This window comes from Micromys minutus (assembly GCF_963924665.1).
Source record: "Micromys minutus genome assembly, chromosome: 3".
NCBI classification, from domain to species: Eukaryota; Metazoa; Chordata; class Mammalia; order Rodentia; family Muridae; genus Micromys; species Micromys minutus.
This window is the reverse complement of record NC_137972.1, coordinates 54,170,282-54,188,699: the sequence shown is the minus strand read 5'-3', so window position 1 is coordinate 54,188,699 and position 18,418 is coordinate 54,170,282. Positions and strand designations below refer to the sequence as shown.

General features: G+C 45.8%; 1 protein-coding gene across 2 annotated transcripts in view; it reads left to right on the top strand.

Annotated features, from left to right (window-relative positions):
- Positions 1 to 18,418, top strand: part of FBLN2 (fibulin 2) — a 61,861-nt gene that overhangs the window by 26,972 nt on the left and 16,471 nt on the right. For both annotated transcript variants that reach the window (XM_080914991.1, XM_080914990.1), the window contains exons 3-5: positions 12,992 to 13,103; positions 14,557 to 14,686; positions 17,155 to 17,335. In XM_080914991.1, coding sequence (XP_080771117.1) covers positions 12,992 to 13,103; positions 14,557 to 14,686; positions 17,155 to 17,335 — 423 coding nt within the window. The remainder of the gene's footprint in view (positions 1 to 12,991; positions 13,104 to 14,556; positions 14,687 to 17,154; positions 17,336 to 18,418) is intronic.

Genomic DNA, 18,418 nt, shown 5'->3' with positions numbered 1-18,418 from the left:
TGATTGATCTGAGGGGACCCATAGGATCCTGTAGTTCAGGGACTGGTGGCAGTTCACTAGAGTATCAGCTCTGGCTTGAAGAACAGAAGCAGTCAGGTCAGCATGCCACGGACATTCCAGGCTTGGTCCCTCCAGGCCACCTCCCTGCTGAGCAGTGAACAGGAATGAACAGGGTCAAAGGCTTGGAAGAAAGGGGAGAGGGCAGCAGGCTTTGGGGAGGATGGTCAAGTAGGCACAGTTGGCAAGGGATAAGGGACCCACTTGTGACACTTCCCAGGTATGGGCATAGCAGCACACTTCCCAATCTACATAGCCTTTGGTTGTGTGCTGTCTGCTCACAGTATGAGGTGTGGGTGCCTAGAGAGAGGCCATGTGACCAGTGTGAGTTTGAATCTGGGGCACGCGACAGTTTGGATCTAGACTGATGCAGAGCCTCACATGGAGAGGCATGGTCTCAGTTCAGTGCTGTGAGAGGTGGAACATTTAGGAAGTGGAGCCTAGAGGGGTGTCTTTAGGTCACTGGCCATGTGCTCTTGACTATGGGATGAAGCTTTCTCTTACGTAACACATGGTGGGCAGCTAGAGCTGTTACCATCCGGGGCAGACTCATTTGATACTCATGGAGACACATGGGTACACATATACTTACATTTGTGTTAACATTTCCTGGTGGGGAGGGATGAACAAATAAATGTTCATGCCAAGTTAAGACCACAACAGACCAAATGATTCCATCCAAGTCAACTTTGAGTTTAGATGGGGTTACAAGAACTTAATAGAGTGTGTGTCCCAGCAGCAAATGTTAACTGCTGGTACATCCTTGGGGAATGGGCAAGGCTCATGCCTTACTTCCATAAAGGAATGTTAGGAGGCCCACCCTTCAGAGTGCATTGCATGTAAAATCACTGCAGCTTTGATTTCAAGGTAGTAATAGTGTTGTCATACATAGAAGATAGCATCACCCACCACACACACACACACACACACACACACACACAGACACACACACACACACAGATAGAGAGAGAGATAGAGATAGAGAGAGAGAGAGAGAGAGAAGACAGAGAGAGAGAGAGAGAGAGAGAGAGAGCAGACAGAGACAGAGAGACAGAAAGAGACAGAGTCACCATTCTGGCTAAGTTTGTGTCAACTTGACACAAGCTAGAGTCATTAGAGAGGAGGGAGTCTCAGTTGGGAAAAATTATTCCATAAGATCCAGCTGTTGGGTGTTTTCTTTGTCAGTATTGTTGGGGGAAGGCCCTGCCCATTGTGGGTGGTACCATTCCTAGGCTGGTGGTCTTAGGTTCTATAAGAAAGCAGGCTGAGCAAACCATGGGGAATAAGCAGCGTTCTTCCATGACCTCTGCATCAGCTGCTGCTTCCAGGTTCCGGCCATGATCCGTGATGTGGAAGTATAAGCTAAACAAATCCTTTCCTTCCCAACTTGCTTTTGGTCTCAGTGTTCACTGCAGCAATAGAAACCCTGACGAAGACACACACTTACAGAGACTCACCACTCAGTATCTTCAGGAGTTGATTCCAAGAACATCCCCCAACAAAGCTGGAGGATGCTTATGTCTCTTATGTAAAACCCGTGCACAGAACCATCGTGAATCCTACTTCAAACACCTGCAGATCACTGGTCATTATGAGACAGGGTGAATACAATGTGTTAATTAGCTACTCTTCTGTACTCCGTCTGAGGGAACAACCACAAGGGTGTTTGTGTGCCTTTGCTCAACACAGACACAGGTCCTTTAAAAATGTTTTCCTATATTGAGCTGGTTGAGTCCCTAGCTGCAGAGTCAGTGGATAGGAAGACCAGCCTATGGTATGCGCATGCTGGAAACATCACCAGTCTTGGCCCTGTATCTTAAAACTCTAAAAAACATACTCTGTCTAACCCAGGTAATTCCCTAGTGCTTTCTCTAATTGTTCCCCAGGTGGGCTGTAAAGCTTGTTTTATAAAGGTGATATCTAATCAAGGTGATTAGCCAGTGTTTGGTTTCCCTTGGTGGTTACAACCCTTGGGTTTGTTCTGAAACTCCCCTGAACACACACACACTACTCTCAGATTTAGAAGGGCCTCAGCAAATGTCCCATGGAACTAGATTTGCAGACAGCAGGTCTTGGTGGACAGCTCAGGGAGATCCAGCTGTACTCTGCCCGGCAGCTAGAAACCAGTGTCCCAGGTGTGGCCTCTACCTTGCCAGTTCTTACTCTGTCCTGGCCCCACTAAAGTCATTGTTCTGACCTGCCAATGCCCTTGCCTATTCTTGAGTTTATTTTGTAGAGTGGGAATGATTTACGCTCTACTCTTTTGGAGGAAGGAAACACTGTGGGTGCTATCCGTGTTCCTGTATGGAGCAGTTAATTGCAGCCCCTGTTGCGATGGCAATGGGAAAGTCTCAGTAGCATTCTGCTGTAGGGGCGAGTCATAGCTTGCTGATCTGCTCTGATGCCGATGGATAGTTGGGGACTATGCTGCTGGCAGCATGCCGCTGATTCTTTGGGAAGCAAGAGGAGTCCCTACGTATTAATTACATACTTAGGTGGAGGGTTTGTGACATTGATTGATGTTTCCCATCACCCCAAAGTTTACATGCACCAAGTTTACGTGTGTGTGCATGGCAGCTGGGTTCCCCTCCATTACTGACACCTTTCAGCCTTGGCTCCAGTGTACAGCAACATCTCTTTTTGGTCTTAAGTCACATTTCTGAGAACAGTGTCAGCAAGTACCTTTCTTTGTAGCTGACCCTTTTGGTTCTCATTTGCCTGTGAGTGTGTATGGTATACAATAGGCCAGGCAGTGTCAGAACTCTCTACTGCGAGACCTGGGGATGGGGCCATAAGTGCAGGCTGCAGTTCAGCTGTTACTGCTGGACTCAGGCTCAGCTCAGCACATAGTAGGACTGACTAGGTTTAAGTGAGCCTGATGGAAGGCAGGTTCACAGCATGTGTGTGCTAACCTGTCTGGAAAGAACACGTGTTTGGAGACCTACACATAGAGAAGCAAGATGGGCTCAGGTGGATCCCCATCCAGGCAGCTCATCTGTTCCCTCCCATGGACCCGGGGCAGAAGGCAGAGTGGGGGCCAGGACCCTTGCTGGTTTGCCTATCTCACAGGCCTCAGAAAGATGCTCAAGGCTCCTGGGTGGCCCGGAAGGGATCGCCCTGGACTCTGCTGTAAATGCCTTCATGTCCCTCAAGTCTGGTGGAACCCACAATGCCTTGTCATCCTCTGGGCTTTGTGCTGAGGTCACAAAGCAAACATTTTGTTCAGCAGAGACCCCCTACTGCTGCCCCCCTGCCAGGAAAGAAAATGCCCTGTAGCATTTTCAAAGCCAGAATTCATCTGGGCTTTCACTTCAGGGAAAGGGGCAGTCCAGGGGTCTTGGTGACTGTCTGGATTGTTAGGGACATTCTTTGTTCTGTGATCAAAGGAGACTACAGTCTCCGGATCTCTGAGTCTATTTACAAGGGAAGGGCTCTGGAATGGTTAATACCTGCCTGCTGTATACAGAAGGCTGGGTTCCTACCCAAGACACCATCTGTTGCTGGGTCTTGGGTCTCTGCTATTAAAAAAAAAAAAAAAAAAAACCAAAAAAAACAAAAAAAAAAAAACAAACCTGGTCTATATCCATGTAATCCTTTAAAAGAGAAATGTCAGTTTATATAGCTCCTGAACCCTGACTGAAATACCTTCAGGAATGATTTCATTTCAAGCACACATCCGCCCCTGGCTCCTTAACACCTGTGTGCGATTGGCTGGGGGCAGCTCCACTAGCTCATAATGGATCGTTAAGTATTTCTGGAATTTTTGCTGTCACAAATACATCAGGCTTCTGGGACCCTCCTGTCTAGTTCATGGGGGTGTGTGTCAGTATATTAGATTCCTGGCGGGGAATTGTCAGCTCACAGTTTTTTATATTGTACTGCAATACATTTTTTTTTACAAAACAACGTGAACTTTACAGCTATTGCTTCTGCAGCTCGACAGCATTAAATGCAGTCCCAGTGGAGCTAGACTTCCCATCTTCCCAAGCTAAAACTGTCCCTGTTGAGCACTAAGCCCCAACCCCTCATGTCTGCCACACTTTCTGTCTCAGAATCACAGTGGAAACTCGTGCTATCTGCAGTCTGTGTTGGGTTCACTGCTTTATCATTTCTAAGTCTCCAGCCTCCTCCTGTGGCCAGTGTCTTTTCTCATGTCACGATTGTGGGATATGAGCATGTCACACAGTGGATATGACCATCATTGGCAAGACTTGTTGAATGATAGGGACCATGCCTAGTAAGACATTTCTAGCATGGGCCTTTTGGTGGCCCTGGGGCTTCTATTTCTGTTTTTTGCTTTTGCTTTTTTTTTTTTTTTCTGGTAACAAAATTTCTGCAAAAATAAATTTGCACAGCTTCCCTTTCAGCGGGTGGCAGGGCAAGTTTTTCACACTATCATCTCTCTGGTACCCAGGGGTGTGAGAGGTGCAAGTTTGACTGAGTAGGTCAAGGATCTCCCATACTGTCTGGCTGGCAGGACCCTGAAGAGCAGAGCAGAGTCGTTCAGAGCTGGGACAATGCCAGGCCATGTTACTGCTCAGCATCCTTGGGAGGACAGAGAGGCCCAGTCAACCCAGAGGAAGAAGGGTGGGATGAGCATCACTCCATGGACAGTGGCCCAGTGTTCCACTCCGTGACTGATTCTGTTCCTATGATGGTTTAGTTCATTCAGAAAGGTGAATGCACCACAGCATGTGTGCTGAAGGACAAGGACGGCCCCTTTACTGCACACACAGGCATCATGGGCTAGTGTGAACTTTGAACTATGATGGATGTTGAGATCCTGAACACTCCTCCTAGAAGCAGAATCTGTGATGTTCTAGTCAGCTCTGGGCCCTGTGCTTTCCACTAGAGACCATGTTTGAACATAGGACCTTCCAAGGATGGTGTTGGCATAAGTGTCACATGGCAGGTATATCACTGGTGTGTATGTGTGTGTGTGTGTGTGTGTGTGTGTGTGTGTGTGTGTGTGTGTGTGGTGTAACTAGAAGCAAGTGCTGACTGTCCTGCCCAGAGGCAGGTGGGTGCTGGCTAGATGGAGGGGCAGGGAAGCCATATTGGTTGGGCTTTTTCAGGCCTGGTAGATGGACATTCCACAGGTAGACAGGGAAGAGGAGGATGCTTCTAACACAGACCAACATCAACAAAGGCAGCAGTAAGCAGAGGCCCAAGTGACTAGGAAGAGAGGCAAGAACTGCTTTGTAGACCTTGACTATCACACCAGGGAGTGAAACGTTGTCCTCTAATGGCTTCTTATGCAACTCCAAGGCTTCCCAAATGACTCAGAGCTACCCAGGGCTGGTGTGGTGTGACAAAGGCTAAATGAGGTGGTATGGTAGAGTTAGAGTACACAGAAGTTGGGGAGACCCTCTCTGAGTAAGTGATCCCTGAGAAGGGGAAAGGAGTTGGGCTTGGTGAGAGCAGAGGTGGGGACAGGAAGGGGGAGAGGTGGAAGATTGAGAGAGAGAGAGAGAGAGAGAGAGAGGGAGGGAGGGAGGGAGGGAGGGAGGGAGATAGAGAGAGAGAGAAGTGGGGAGGAGAAACATGTGGGGAAGGAGGAGGGAGGAGCATTTCACTGCACTGTGGAGTCCTTATCTGATTTCTGAAAGTGACTGGAGGGGAGGTGGAGGTGAGGAGACAGGTGGGTTGACTGAGTGTGCTTCAGAGGTGGCCCTGGGACGTATGTCCTCAGAACAGCCAGGGAGGGACTTCACTGGCACAAGAAGCAACTTAGGGATCAGTAGAGGCAAATGTCCCAGCTTTGGGAAGCCAGGGGCAGCCTGAAGCAAGTCTGCTGCTGGTAGATTGCAAATTCCTGTGAGCAGGTTAGGTAGGACTGTAGGAGTGACCAAGGCAAGGTGACACAGGATGCCCAGAGACTGGAGCATATCAGTAAGTCATAGTGTGAAGACGATGAAAGGCTTTGGGGTTCACTCCACAGGCCAGAAGTCAGAGGTCAAGATATCACCAGAGAGAGGGGCTGGGGTGTCTGGGGTCAGGGAGGGATGCAGACAGTGCAGGAGATGCCTCAGGAGCACCTTGGGAGTTGTGGGATGCCTCATTGTGACCTTGCCTCCCATATCTTGGATGTTGGGTCCACATTAGACCCAGTCCCCCTCAAGCTCCAAGTTGGTTGACCTTTCAGCCTCAGGTCACAGACCCAGATGCCTTTAAAGTGAGAGAGCTAGGGTGGGAGAAGCCAGGGAATAGTGGAAATCTACCAAGTGCAGGCTGGAATCTGTCCTGAGATCAAGAGACTAGAAGAGAAAACCACTGAGTCCACAGGAAGGCGGTACCTTGGCCTGCTGGATGCTGGGTTCCAGTGAGCTCTCTCAGACTGGCCTGATCAAGTTGCCTGTGCCTGGAGAGGGGAAGGGATGAGGCAAAAGTGAGGCTGGGCTTTTAATCCTCCACTTCCTCCTGGGCAGAGGGAATTACAACAGTCTGTTTGGCCTTGTGCCTGGGTTGTTACTGGTGCTCAGCACATTGGAGCTGTCATTGTTATCTCTTAGGGCATCTATCATATATTGCCTGGCCAGGACCCCAGAATCTGGCGCAATCTGGTAATCCCAGAAGGCTCTCTTAGAAAAATCCTAAGGAGGGAAGATTCCAGCCTGTAGAAAGAAGACCAAGTGTTAGGGTTTAGATATAAAATGTCCCACCAAAGGCTCATTACATCTTAAAGCCCGGGTTCTCAACCAGCCGAGCATCTCTTCATCTCGGCCACAGGCCACATCCACGTTACACCTCCTCCTCCTCCTTTTGGTGACAGGATCTCTTTGTGAAGCCCATACTCACATTTGTAATCTTCTTTCCTCAGCTTCCAGAGTGCTTGTTTCACACGTATAGACCGGTATGCCTGGATTGTATACTTTTAGATAGTCATTTTTGTAAATAGAGGCTGAGTGGGTGACGTGATAGGATTGGGGTATACAGGTAGCAGGGAGATCTTCTATGAGGAGATTTGATCCCTGAAAAGGGACGAAGAACCCAGCCTGTTGGAGAACCATAATTCTGCTCCTCTTTGTTTTTAAGTCTTCATTTTGAGATAGAATCTCACGAGGTTTCCCATTCTGGTCCTGAACTACAATCCTGCTGCATGGCCCTCTGAGTACTGTATTACAGGCTGTTTCTACCAGGCCTGGCTACTTTTTTTAATTGGATATTTTCTGTATTTACATTTCCAATGTTATCCCCTTTCTCCCCACTCCCATTCCCCTCCCTTCAGAAAAGCCTTGCAGAAGCTTTGTAATTTTATGAGGTCCCATTTGTGGGTTCTTGATCTTAGAGCATAAGCCATGTGTTCTGTTCAGGAAGTGTTCCCCTGTGCCTATGTGTTCTAAGTTCTTTCCCACTTTCTGTTCTTTTAGTTTCAGTGTATCTGGTGTTATGTGGAGGTCTTTGATCCACTTATACTTGAGCTTTGTACAAGGAGATAAGACTGAATCAATTTGCATTCTTCTGCATGCTGACGGCCAGTTGAAGAGGCTTTTTTTTTTTTCCACTGACTGTTTTTAGCTCCTTTGTCAAAGATCAAGTGACCATAGGTGTGTGGATTCATTTCTGGATCTTCAGTTCTATTCCATTCCTGCCTGTCTCTGTACCAATACCATGCAGGTTTTATTGCAATTGATTTGTAATACAGGTTGAGGTCAGGAATGGTGATTCCTACAGAAGTTCTTTTATTGTTGAGAATACGTTTTGCTATCCCGGGTTTTTTGTTATTCCAAATGAATTTGCAAGTTGCTCTTTCTAAGCCTATAAAGAATTGAGTTGGAATTTTGATGGGGATTGCACTGAATCTGTACATTGCTTTTGGTAAGATGGCCATTTTTACTATATTAATCCTGTCAATCCATGAGCATGGGAGATCTTTTTATCTTCTGAGATCTTCGTCAATTTCTTTCTTCAGAGACTTGAAGTTCTTGTCATATAGATCTTTCACTTGCTTGGTTAGAGTCACACCAAGTATTTTATAGTATTTGGGACCAACGTGAAAGGTGTCATTTCCCTAATTTCTTTTTCAGCCTGTTTATCTTTTGAGTAGAGGAAGGCTACTGATTTGTTTGACTTATTTCTATATCCAGCTCACTTTGCTGAAGTTGTTTATCAGCTCTAGGAGTTTTCTGGTGAAATTTTTGGGGTCACTTAAATATACTATCATATCATCTGCAAATAGTGATATTTTGACTTCTTTGTTTCCAGTTTGTATCCCTTTGGATTCCTTTTGCTGTCTAATTGCTCTGGCCAGGACTTCCAGTACTATATTGAATGAGTAGGGAGAAAGTGGGCAGCCTTGTCTAGTCCCTGATTTTAGTAGAATTGCTTCAAGTTTCTCTCCATTTAGTTTGATGTTGGCTACTTGTTTGCTGTATATTGCTTTTACTATGTTTAGGTATGGGCCTTGCATTCCTAATCTTTCCAAGACTTTTAGCATGAAAAGATCTTAAATTTTGTCAAATGCTTTCCCAGCGTCTAATAAGATGATCATGTGTTTTTTTTCCCTTTGAGTTTGTTCATATAGTGGATTACGTTGATGAATTTCTGTATATTGAAACATCCCTGCATCTCTACTTGATCATGGTGAATGATCATTTTGATGTGCTTACAGAATCAGTTTGCAATAATTTTATTGAGTAGCTTTGCATTGATGTTCATGAGAGAAATTGGTCTGAAGTTCTTTTTCTTTGTAGGGTCTTTGTGTGGTTTATGTGTGAGCGTAATTATAATCTGAAAGAATAAATTGAGTAGTGTTCCTCATGTTTCTATTTTGTGAAATAGTTTAGAGAATATTGATATTAGGTCTTCTATGAAGGTCTGAAAAAATCCTACACTAAACCCATCTGGTCCTGGGCATTTTTTGGTTGGGAGACTTTTGATGACTGCTTCTATTTCTTTATGGGTTATAGGACTGTTTAGATGATTTATCTGGTTCTGATTTAACTTTAGTACCCAGTATTTATCTAGAAAATGGTCCATTTTATCCAGATTTTCCAGTTTTGTTGAGTATAGGCTTTTGTAGTAGGATCTTATGATTTTTAAAATTTTCTCTGTTTCTGTTGTTATATCTCCCTTTTCATTTTTTATTTTGTTAATTTGAATACTGTCTCTGTGCCCTCTCGTTAGTCTACCTAAGGATTTATCTATCTTGTTGATTTTCTCAAAGAACCAACTCCTGGTTTTGTTGATTCTTTGTATAGTTATTTTTGATTTCAGCTTTGAGTTTGATTATTTCCTGCCATCTACTCTTCTTGGGTGTATTTGTTTCTTTTGGTTCTAGACCTTTCAAGTGTGCTCTCAATCTGCTAGTATATGCTTTCTCCAGTTTCTTTTTGGAGGCACTCAGAGCTTTGAATTTTCCTTTTATGACTGCTTTCATTGTATTCCATACATTTGGGTATGTTGTGCTTTTATTTTCATTAAATTCTGAGAAGTCTTTTATTTTTTTCTTTATTTCTTCCTTGACCAAGTTATCATTGAGTAGAACATTGTTCAGCTTCCATGTGTATGTGGGGTTTTTGTTGTTTTTGAAGACCAGTCTTAGTCCATGGTGATCTGATAGGCTGCATGGGATTATTTCATTCTTCTTGTATCTTTTGAGGCCCGTTTTGTGACCGATTATAGGGTCAGTTTTGGAGAAGGTACAGTGAGGTGCTGAGAAGAAGGTATACTTTTTTGTTTTGTTTTAGGATGAAATGTTTTATAGAAGTCCGTTAATTCCATTTGGTTCATAACTTCTGTTAGTTTCATTGTGTCTCTGTTCAGATTCTGCTTTCGTGATCTGATCCATTGATGAGAATGTGGTGTTGAAGTCTCCCACTATTATTGAGTCTTGTGCAATATATACTTTGAGGTTTAGTAGAGTTTCTTTTATGAATGTGGGTGCCCTTGCATTTGGAGAATAAATGTTCAGGATTGAGAGTTCATCTTGATAGATTTTTTTTTCCTTTGATGAATTAAAAAGTGTCCTTCCTTATGTTTTTTGATAACTTTTGGTTGAAAATCTATTTTATTCCATATTAGAATGCCCACACCAGCTTGTTTCTGGGGATCATTGTCTGGAAATAAATATTGCCAGCCTTTTACTCTGAGATAGTGTCTGTCTTTGTCACTGAGATGAGTTTTCTGTATGCAGCAAAATGCCGGGTCCTGTTTTCTGATAGTCTATGTTTTTTTATTGGGGAACTGAGTCCATTTATGTTAAGATATGTTAAAGAATAGTGAGTATTGTTTCCTGTTATTTTTGTTGTTAGAGGTAGAATCATTTTTGTTTGCTTATCTTCATTTGGGTTTGTTGCAGGAAGATTAACTTCTTGCTTTTCCTAAGGTGTAGTTTCCCTCCTTTCATTTGAGTTTTTTATCTATTATCCTTTGTAGGCCTGGATTTGTGGACAAATATTGTATAAATTTGATTTTTTCATGGAATATCTTCTTTTCTCCATGTATGGTAATTGACAGTTTTGCTAGATATAGTAACCTGGGCTGACATTTGTTTACTCTTAGGGTCTGTATGACATCTGTCCAGGATCTTCTAGCTTTCATAGTCTCTGTTGAGAAGTCTGGTGCAATTCTTATGTCTGACTTTATATATTACTTGGCTCTTTTCCTTTACTGTTTTTAATATTCTTTCTTTGTTTTGTACATTTGGCCTTTTGACTATTATGTGATGGGAGAAATTTATTTTCTAGTCAAATCTATTTGGAGTTCTGCAAGCTTCTTGTATGTTCATGGTCATCTCCTTCCTTAGGTTAGGGAAGTTTTCTTCTATGATTTTGTTGAAGATATTTACTGGGCCTTTTAGTTGGAACTCTTTTCTACACCTACTATTCTTAGGTTTGGCCTTCTAATTGTGTCCTGGATTTCTTGGATGTTTTTTTCTTAGGAACGTTTTTGCTTTTTGCATTTTCTCTGGCTGTTGTGTCAATGTTTTCTATGTTATCTTCTGCCCCTGAGATTTTTTTCTTCCATCTCTTGTATTATATTGGTGATGCTTGCATCTATGACTCCTGATCTCTTTCCTAGGTTTTCTATCCCCAGAGTTGTCTCCTTTGTGATTTTTTTTATTGTTTCTATTTCCATTTTTAGATCCTGGATGGTTTTGTTATTCACCTGTTTGGTTGTGTGTTTCTTCAAGTGATTTTTGTGTTTCTTCTTTAAGGGCTTCTACTTGTTTACCTGTATTTTTTTTAAAGGGAGTTAGTTATTCATGTACTTCATCAACATGAGGTATGCTTTTGAGTCCAAATCTTGTTTTTCTGGTGTGTTTGGATATTCACTATTTGTGGTGGTGGGAGAACTGGGTTCTGATGTTGCCAGGTTGTCTTGGTTTCTGTTGCTTTAGGTCCTTCCACTTGCCTCTTGCCATCTTTTTATCTGTGATGCTAGCTGATCTTGTTGTCTCTGAATGAAGCTTGTCTCTCCTGTGGGCCTGTGGGCTTGTGGGCCTGTGGGTTTAGGAGTGAGAGTGCTCCTGGGTGATCAACTCTCTGTGGGCATGCTGTGGATCGTGATGGCAGTGGGATGACCCTAGCTCTGGGCGCAGATGGAGACCAGAAGTGTCTGGTCCCAGGTAGCACCTCAATATCTGTGCCCAGAGAGTTCCTAGCGGTCTCTCTCTGGATAGTCAGTGGAGAGAAAGTGAGGTCTCACTCATGGGCTCAGGAGTAAGAGTGCTCCTGGGTGCTCAGCTCTCTGCGGGCAGGCTGTGTGTCCCTCAGGCCTAGCTATTTATGTGAATTTGAGAATCACCTAGACAAATCCTATAAACTGATTGGGTTTTTGATTAAAGTTGTATCTCACATATAGGAGAGTTCACATCTTGAGTACATTGACCCTCTTCTCAAGTATGCATATACGGTGTGTGTTTCAAATAAAGTGGTTAAAAGCACTTGCTGCTCTAGCAGAGAACCCAAGTTCATTCCCAAGCGTCTACAAAGTAGCTCACAATTACCAGTAACTACAGTTCCAAGGTATTTGATGCCACCTTGTGGGCTTTTTGAGTTCTGTACTCATGTAGTGTGTATATATGCATGTAAACAAAGCAACACACAAATTTAAAAGAAGGAGGAGGAGAAGAAGGAGGAAGAGATTTCCTTTTTGTTGGTCAACATGCTTTACTGTTGAGTTATTTATTTCTGGCTTTCTTTTTTTTTAAATTTATTTTTTATGTATATGAGTACACCATACAGTCTTCAGACACACCAGAAGAGGGCATCAGATCCCATTACAGATGGTTGTGAGCCACCATGTGGTTGCTGGGAATTGAACCCAGGACCTCTGGCAGGAAAATTAGTGCTCTTAACTGCTGAGCCATCTCTCTAGTGCCTGGCTTTTTCTTTTAAATGTCATATTTTTCTATTACTATGTTAAAAAGAACCACTGTTTGAATATATCAATCTTGGTTTTGGTCATTGTGTTATCATAATTGTTAATTAGTATTAATTTTTATTTATTATAGACCTCATTATTACAACCAAATATCTGAGAAAAGCAACTTAAGATGGCTGTAAATGGAATCCCACAAGACCCCAGAGGCTCTTTTCTGTCTCCTGCCCATCTGGCTACTGAGATCAGAAGTACCCAACTCAGGGCTTCTTGTGTCTGCAACGGTTCATTTAGGAACATGTCTCGGCAGAAACAGTCTAGGGGTTGGGGAAGGGTCTAAACAAATCACATATTAGCTGTTGCCTGCGCAGTCTGGGCCTGTGGGCTCTGGAGTGAACACAACATACACACGCACACACTCACACACTCACACGAATTGCTTCACCCACCCTGCTGGAGGACCTCAATGCTTCCTTATAAGGGAAGAAAGGGCTGAGGGCAGTTCAGGGATGAGTGGGAATCGGGGTAAGAGGTTCCTGCACTAAGCCTGCCTATGTACTGTGCTTGGTGGCCCTGGAACCGAGCCACGGCTTCTCATTGCAACCCACAGTCTCCACCAAGGACCTGGTTGAGTCGTGTTGTGCAGCAGGCCAGCAGTGGGCCGTTGACAACGATGAGTGTCAGGACATCCCCGAGAATGGCGCCCAGAGCGATGCCTGCAGGTAAGTGGTCTGCGGTGGGCAGAACTGCTCTTGCCTTTCCTGGGCCCCTGTGTGTGTGAGTGACCAAAACTGAATTCAGTGAGCCAGGCAGATGTGGGGAGACCGACCGGTTTTGAGGGTCACATGGATCTGTAGCCAGCTTGGTGAGTAAATGATGTGCCATTTAGAGCAAGTTCAAAGGACCGTCATCACCTTGGGGTTGCTCGGGCTCCCAGCTCCCAGCAGCCACCTCCCTCAGCTCAGCCACCCGAACGCCCCCGCACTGTTCCTACGCTCCTCTGCTGCTTCTGCTGTGGCACAGACACCTGTGTTCTGCTTCTCTTGCTAGGACTGGTCCTCTGTTATTCCCCTTTCTCAACTTTCTTAGCCTACTCATAAAGTTCAGAGAAGCAGTGTGATTTACCTAGAGCTGCACAGCTCACCAGTATGGCCAGAATTAGAACCCATGTTTTCTAATGTCTATTATGCTTGTCCCTGCTTTCTCCTCCTCCTTTCTCCTTCCCCTTGTTCTTCTTTCTCCCCTTTCTCCTCCTTTCTTCTTCCTTCTTTTCTTCTCTTCCCCCTCCTCCTCTTTCTTTTCCTCCTCCTTCATTTTCTTTTTCTCCTTTTTCTTCTTTCTCTTCTTTTCTCCTTTTTCCTTTTTCCTCTTCTTCCCTCCTTCTCCTTTTCTCCTGCCCCTCCCCCTTCTCCTTCTTTTACTCTTATAGTTCTGAGATAGGGTATCACTACAGAGCCCTGGTGATCTAAGACTCTGTGTAGAGCAGGCTTGCCTCAAACTCACAGAGGTCTGCTTGCCTTTGCCTCCGATGTGCTGGTTCTAAGGGCATGCACTAACGTGCACCTTGTCCCTTCTGTTTCCTTTTTGCCACTTCTGTGTGGGGTTACTGAGTGACTAGACCATGCACACTATTCAAACCCCTTAAGTTCTGAGCTTTACAGACATTTTAAATACTAACATCCCTCTTGAGATGGCGCTCCCTACCACATGGAGCACAACTCTATCACTGGACAGCTGACTGTTGTACATGTCCCTCACAAGTAGTGCTGAGTCCTGCCTCCCATGGCCAATGTCTTGCTGGCTCACCAGCCACTTCTTTGACAGATTATTCAGATGGAGAGGGGCGGCTGGTGACCAGGGACCCAGGAGCTGCTCTCCCCAGCAAATCTACCCCATCCTTCCTGAGGTTGGGTCTCTATAACTTTCTGAGGATTGGTAGTTGGATGCTGAATGCCAGCACCCTCCAGAGGTCAGAGCTACAGCTCTGGGGCCAGTGGGTTCCAGGTCCAAATCAAACCTTTGTGGCTTGGTGGGGGTTGCACCTGCTTTGCTGCCAATCCTGGCCCTATTTGCTGTCGACCTCAGGTGACTCCATTTCCCTCCTGTGAAGTGGGGACTGTCACCTTCCTTGAGAAGGACCCACCAATTAGGTACTGAGGTATTCCCCTGTTACAGGATAGCCCAGAGGCACTGCTGCATCTCCTACTTGAAAGAGAAGAGCTGTGTGGCCGGGGTCATGGGGGCCAAGGAGGGTGAAACCTGTGGAGCCGAGGACAATGATACCTGTGGTGTCTCCCTGTACAAGGCAAGTCCCACCTGCCACAATCATGGCCAAGATGTGTGACACCACGTCCTGGAGTAGGGTTGGGGGTAGACTCACCACTTGCCCAGAAAATGTTAACAGTCATGGCATTGGTCAACAATCCACAAAGTATGTACTGAACACCATTAATGAGCCAGGTGACATCTTGCTCTCTTTGAGGCAGAGTAGGTTGACTGTGGCAGCTGTGGTGTGCCCGAGGGAGTGGCTGAAGAGGTCTGTGGGTAGAGGCTGTACTAGAGCACACAATGGTTTTAGGAGCAGTGAGGTGGCCAGCAGTGGAAAGTCCTAGGATGCTGGCTTTCTCTTCATGTGTGCTGGAGGCTGGAGGCCCAAGATGCATCAAGGGCAGGGGACGTAGCAGAAGGAAGAGGCAAAGACCTGGCAGTAGGAGAGGCCCTTTCTGCAGATGGTGTGGTGTTGCAGTAAATATTAAAAATAGAAAGGCTTATCTATCAGCCCACGGTCTCACTTCGAGGGCGCCACTTCTAGTATGGAGCCTCATGCACAGACTTTGTCGCTCAGTCCTAGCTGCCTTCATGGTCTCACTCTGTCTGCATGACTCCCTTCCCTGGAGGTTTTACTCCACCTGCCCTACTGCCTCCATAATGGGGTGTTTCTTTACCCCAAATCCCAACAAACACAACTCTAAGGCCCGATAGCCTTTCATATATGTTTATATATCAAACTCTCAATCCACAAACTCTCTACACAATAAGATTACATCAAATAGACAAAGATACAAACTGCTCTTCTATCTGAGAAATAAGACCTAAAAAATCCTTAAATGTTCATAGCTACTTAATGCCATTTAAGCCCACCTGGGTCTAATTCATCCTTCCTGAGGTCCATCTTGGAGCTTTTCTCTTGGTCCTCCTCTGCCCTATGCCCTCTGACCCTCTCTCCCCACTTCCCTTACCCTGCCCAATTACTGGCTCTCACCTTTGTTTTACTAATTAAAATGGGAAGGTTCAGATAAAGTCACCTACGTGAGTATATGACTAGGCAGCCCTTCTTGGGGAAGTGGAATTAATATTAAAATATGAATGATTGTAGGACCACCTACAGCATAGAGTCTAGCTTGTGTGGTTTCCTTCACCCCAAGTCCAGACCTCTTTTCTCAGCTTCAGTTTCTCCATGCATAAAGCACAGACAAAGAATCCCCATCCTGGCCCAGTGCCAGCACCTAGAGCTTGTGTTCATGTGGTTTGGGCAGTAGGTATTGAAGCATCAGGCAAAGGACTTGGACATCACTTACTGTAGCTGTGCCTGTGATTGGCTTGTTCAGCTAGGCCTGTGTAGCTGTCACTGGCTGGTGGCTGCTCTGGAGTCAGATGGCCCAGCTGAATTGTCTCTGTTCCCTGCCGTCTCCCCTATAATGGCTGGCTGAGCCTGGATCGGATAGGGCCTAGCAAAGAGACTGAAAGCATTCTAGCTGCTCAGCTTTCCTCACTCTGAAAACATGCCTGAGACAAATCCTTGCTCTCACTTGAACCTGCTGCCTTTGGATTCTGGTGAGGTGGCATGACATGGTGTGCATAGGAGAGCCAGTTTCTCATGTAAAAGGAGTGACCATTGTCCCAAAGTCCCCCTCATGTCGGTGCTCTAGGATCTGCCATTAGACCTACCATGAGCCCTGGAGTAGCCATATGCTAAACTCAAACTATAGTAGCATACAAGACTTTTAGAAGCCTAGGTTCAAATGGGCATATGATCACTTCTGTCTCACCCTAGTGACCAAATCAAGTCGTTGAACACCTCAAGCTGAAGCCCCATGCTCACTCTCTGAGTCCTGGAGCTGTTCAGCTCCAGACTGTGGATACTGGGGAGGTTGGTCAGCTGGGCTTTTGCTGCACCAGTCCACTGCCATAGTTTGACAATGCAAACCATATTTCCCCATGGCAGTTAGCGGTCTGGACCGGGCAGGTCTGCATATCCTTAGAAACCCAACCTTGTTGAATGGTCAGTGTGTAGTGTTAGCTTCAGGTCGCTTCATTACCTGATGTGACACCAGGAGCTCCACCACACACACTTTAAGGAGGAGAACCAGGGAGAGTGAGATAGGTACACTTCCAAGTAGATCCTGTCCTGAACACTGAAGTCACCCGAACTGGAAGGGCCCTTAGGAAATGCTGTCTTTGCTAAACTGCTTCTGAGGGAGGGGCATGGTGATCATGCCTGGGCTTCATTTGTAGTTTTTTCCAAGGGGGCATTTATTCATTCATTAAAGAAAATTAACATTAGCCCTACCCTCCTCTAGATTTGGGATGTAGGGGTGGGCCACCTTCTGCTCTGGGAGAGTGCACAGGCAGACAGAGGACCCAGACAACATTAATTCACCACAAAGCCTGCCCCAGGCTTTGCCCACAGACCCTGAATGAGTCACAGGCACACAGAGCGTGGGAAGCCAGGCATTCTCTGAGGGCCTGTTGGTGATGGTCTGTTTCCCTTAGCAATGCTGTGAATGCTGTGGCCTGGGACTCCGAGTGAGGGCGGAGGGCCAGTCGTGTGAGTCCAACTTCAACCTGGGCTATCCCTGCAACCATGTCATGCTCTCCTGCTGTGAAGGCGAAGAGCCCCTCATAGTGCCTGAGGTCCGCCGGCCGCCAGAGCCTGAGGCCACTCCTCGTAGAGGTGGGTGCTGTTCTCCCAGGTGGAGGCAGTTGAAGGAGGACAAATGGGCTCCTGGGGTGGTTGGACTGGGTGGCCTTGGGCCACAGTGGGGACCCTGGTCCAATACTGCATGTGGTTTGAGGTTTGAGCTCTGCTCTATAGAGTTCTACAGCTGCTGACTGGACTCTAACCTTGTTTGTGCTGGCCTGGCAGTCCCACAGTTCTCTGTACCACTTACCAATCACCATGATCACCTGTCCTTCTACCCTCCCTTCACCACCTGGGTTGCTCTGGCCCTCTCCACACCCTTCCACTGTTTTCCCACATGGTCACCATGTTCTTCTTATGTCATTCTCCATCTATCCATCCACCCATCTGTCTGTCCACCCATCTATCCATCCATCCATCTGTCCATCCATCCGTCCACCCATCTATCCTTCCACCTATCCAGTCATTCTTTCATCTATCTATCCACCTATCCATCCATCCACCCATCTGTCTGTCCACCCATCTATCCATCCATCCATCTGTCCATCCATCCGTCCACCCATCTATCCTTCCACCTATCCAGTCATTCTTTCATCTATCTATCCACCTATCCATCCATCCACCCATCTAGCCATCCAGACCTCCATACATCCATCTGTTCATCCATCCATCCATCCATCTATCCATCCATTCATCCATTCATTCATCCATCCATCTGTCCACCCATCTACCCACCCATCCACTCATCCATCTACCCACCCATCCACCCATTCATCTACCCACCTATCTATGCTTCCATCATTTGTTCTTTCATTTATCTGTTCACTCATCCATCCATTCACCCACCCTTCCATCTGTCCGTCCGTCCATCCATCCATTCATCCAAACAGCTCCATTCATCCACGTGCCCATCTGTCATCACTCATTGTTCCAATTCTTGACTCACCTCCCAGTCCTTTTGTCACTCACTTCCACTCATTCATCATTCATTCACTTCCCCTACTCAGTCACCTATTTTTTCCCACCCACACACCCATCCACCAGCTCATCCAAGATGCTAATTGAAGACAATTTATGAAGAACAAGTTATTACCCAGAGAGTGGTTTAAGGTAGAG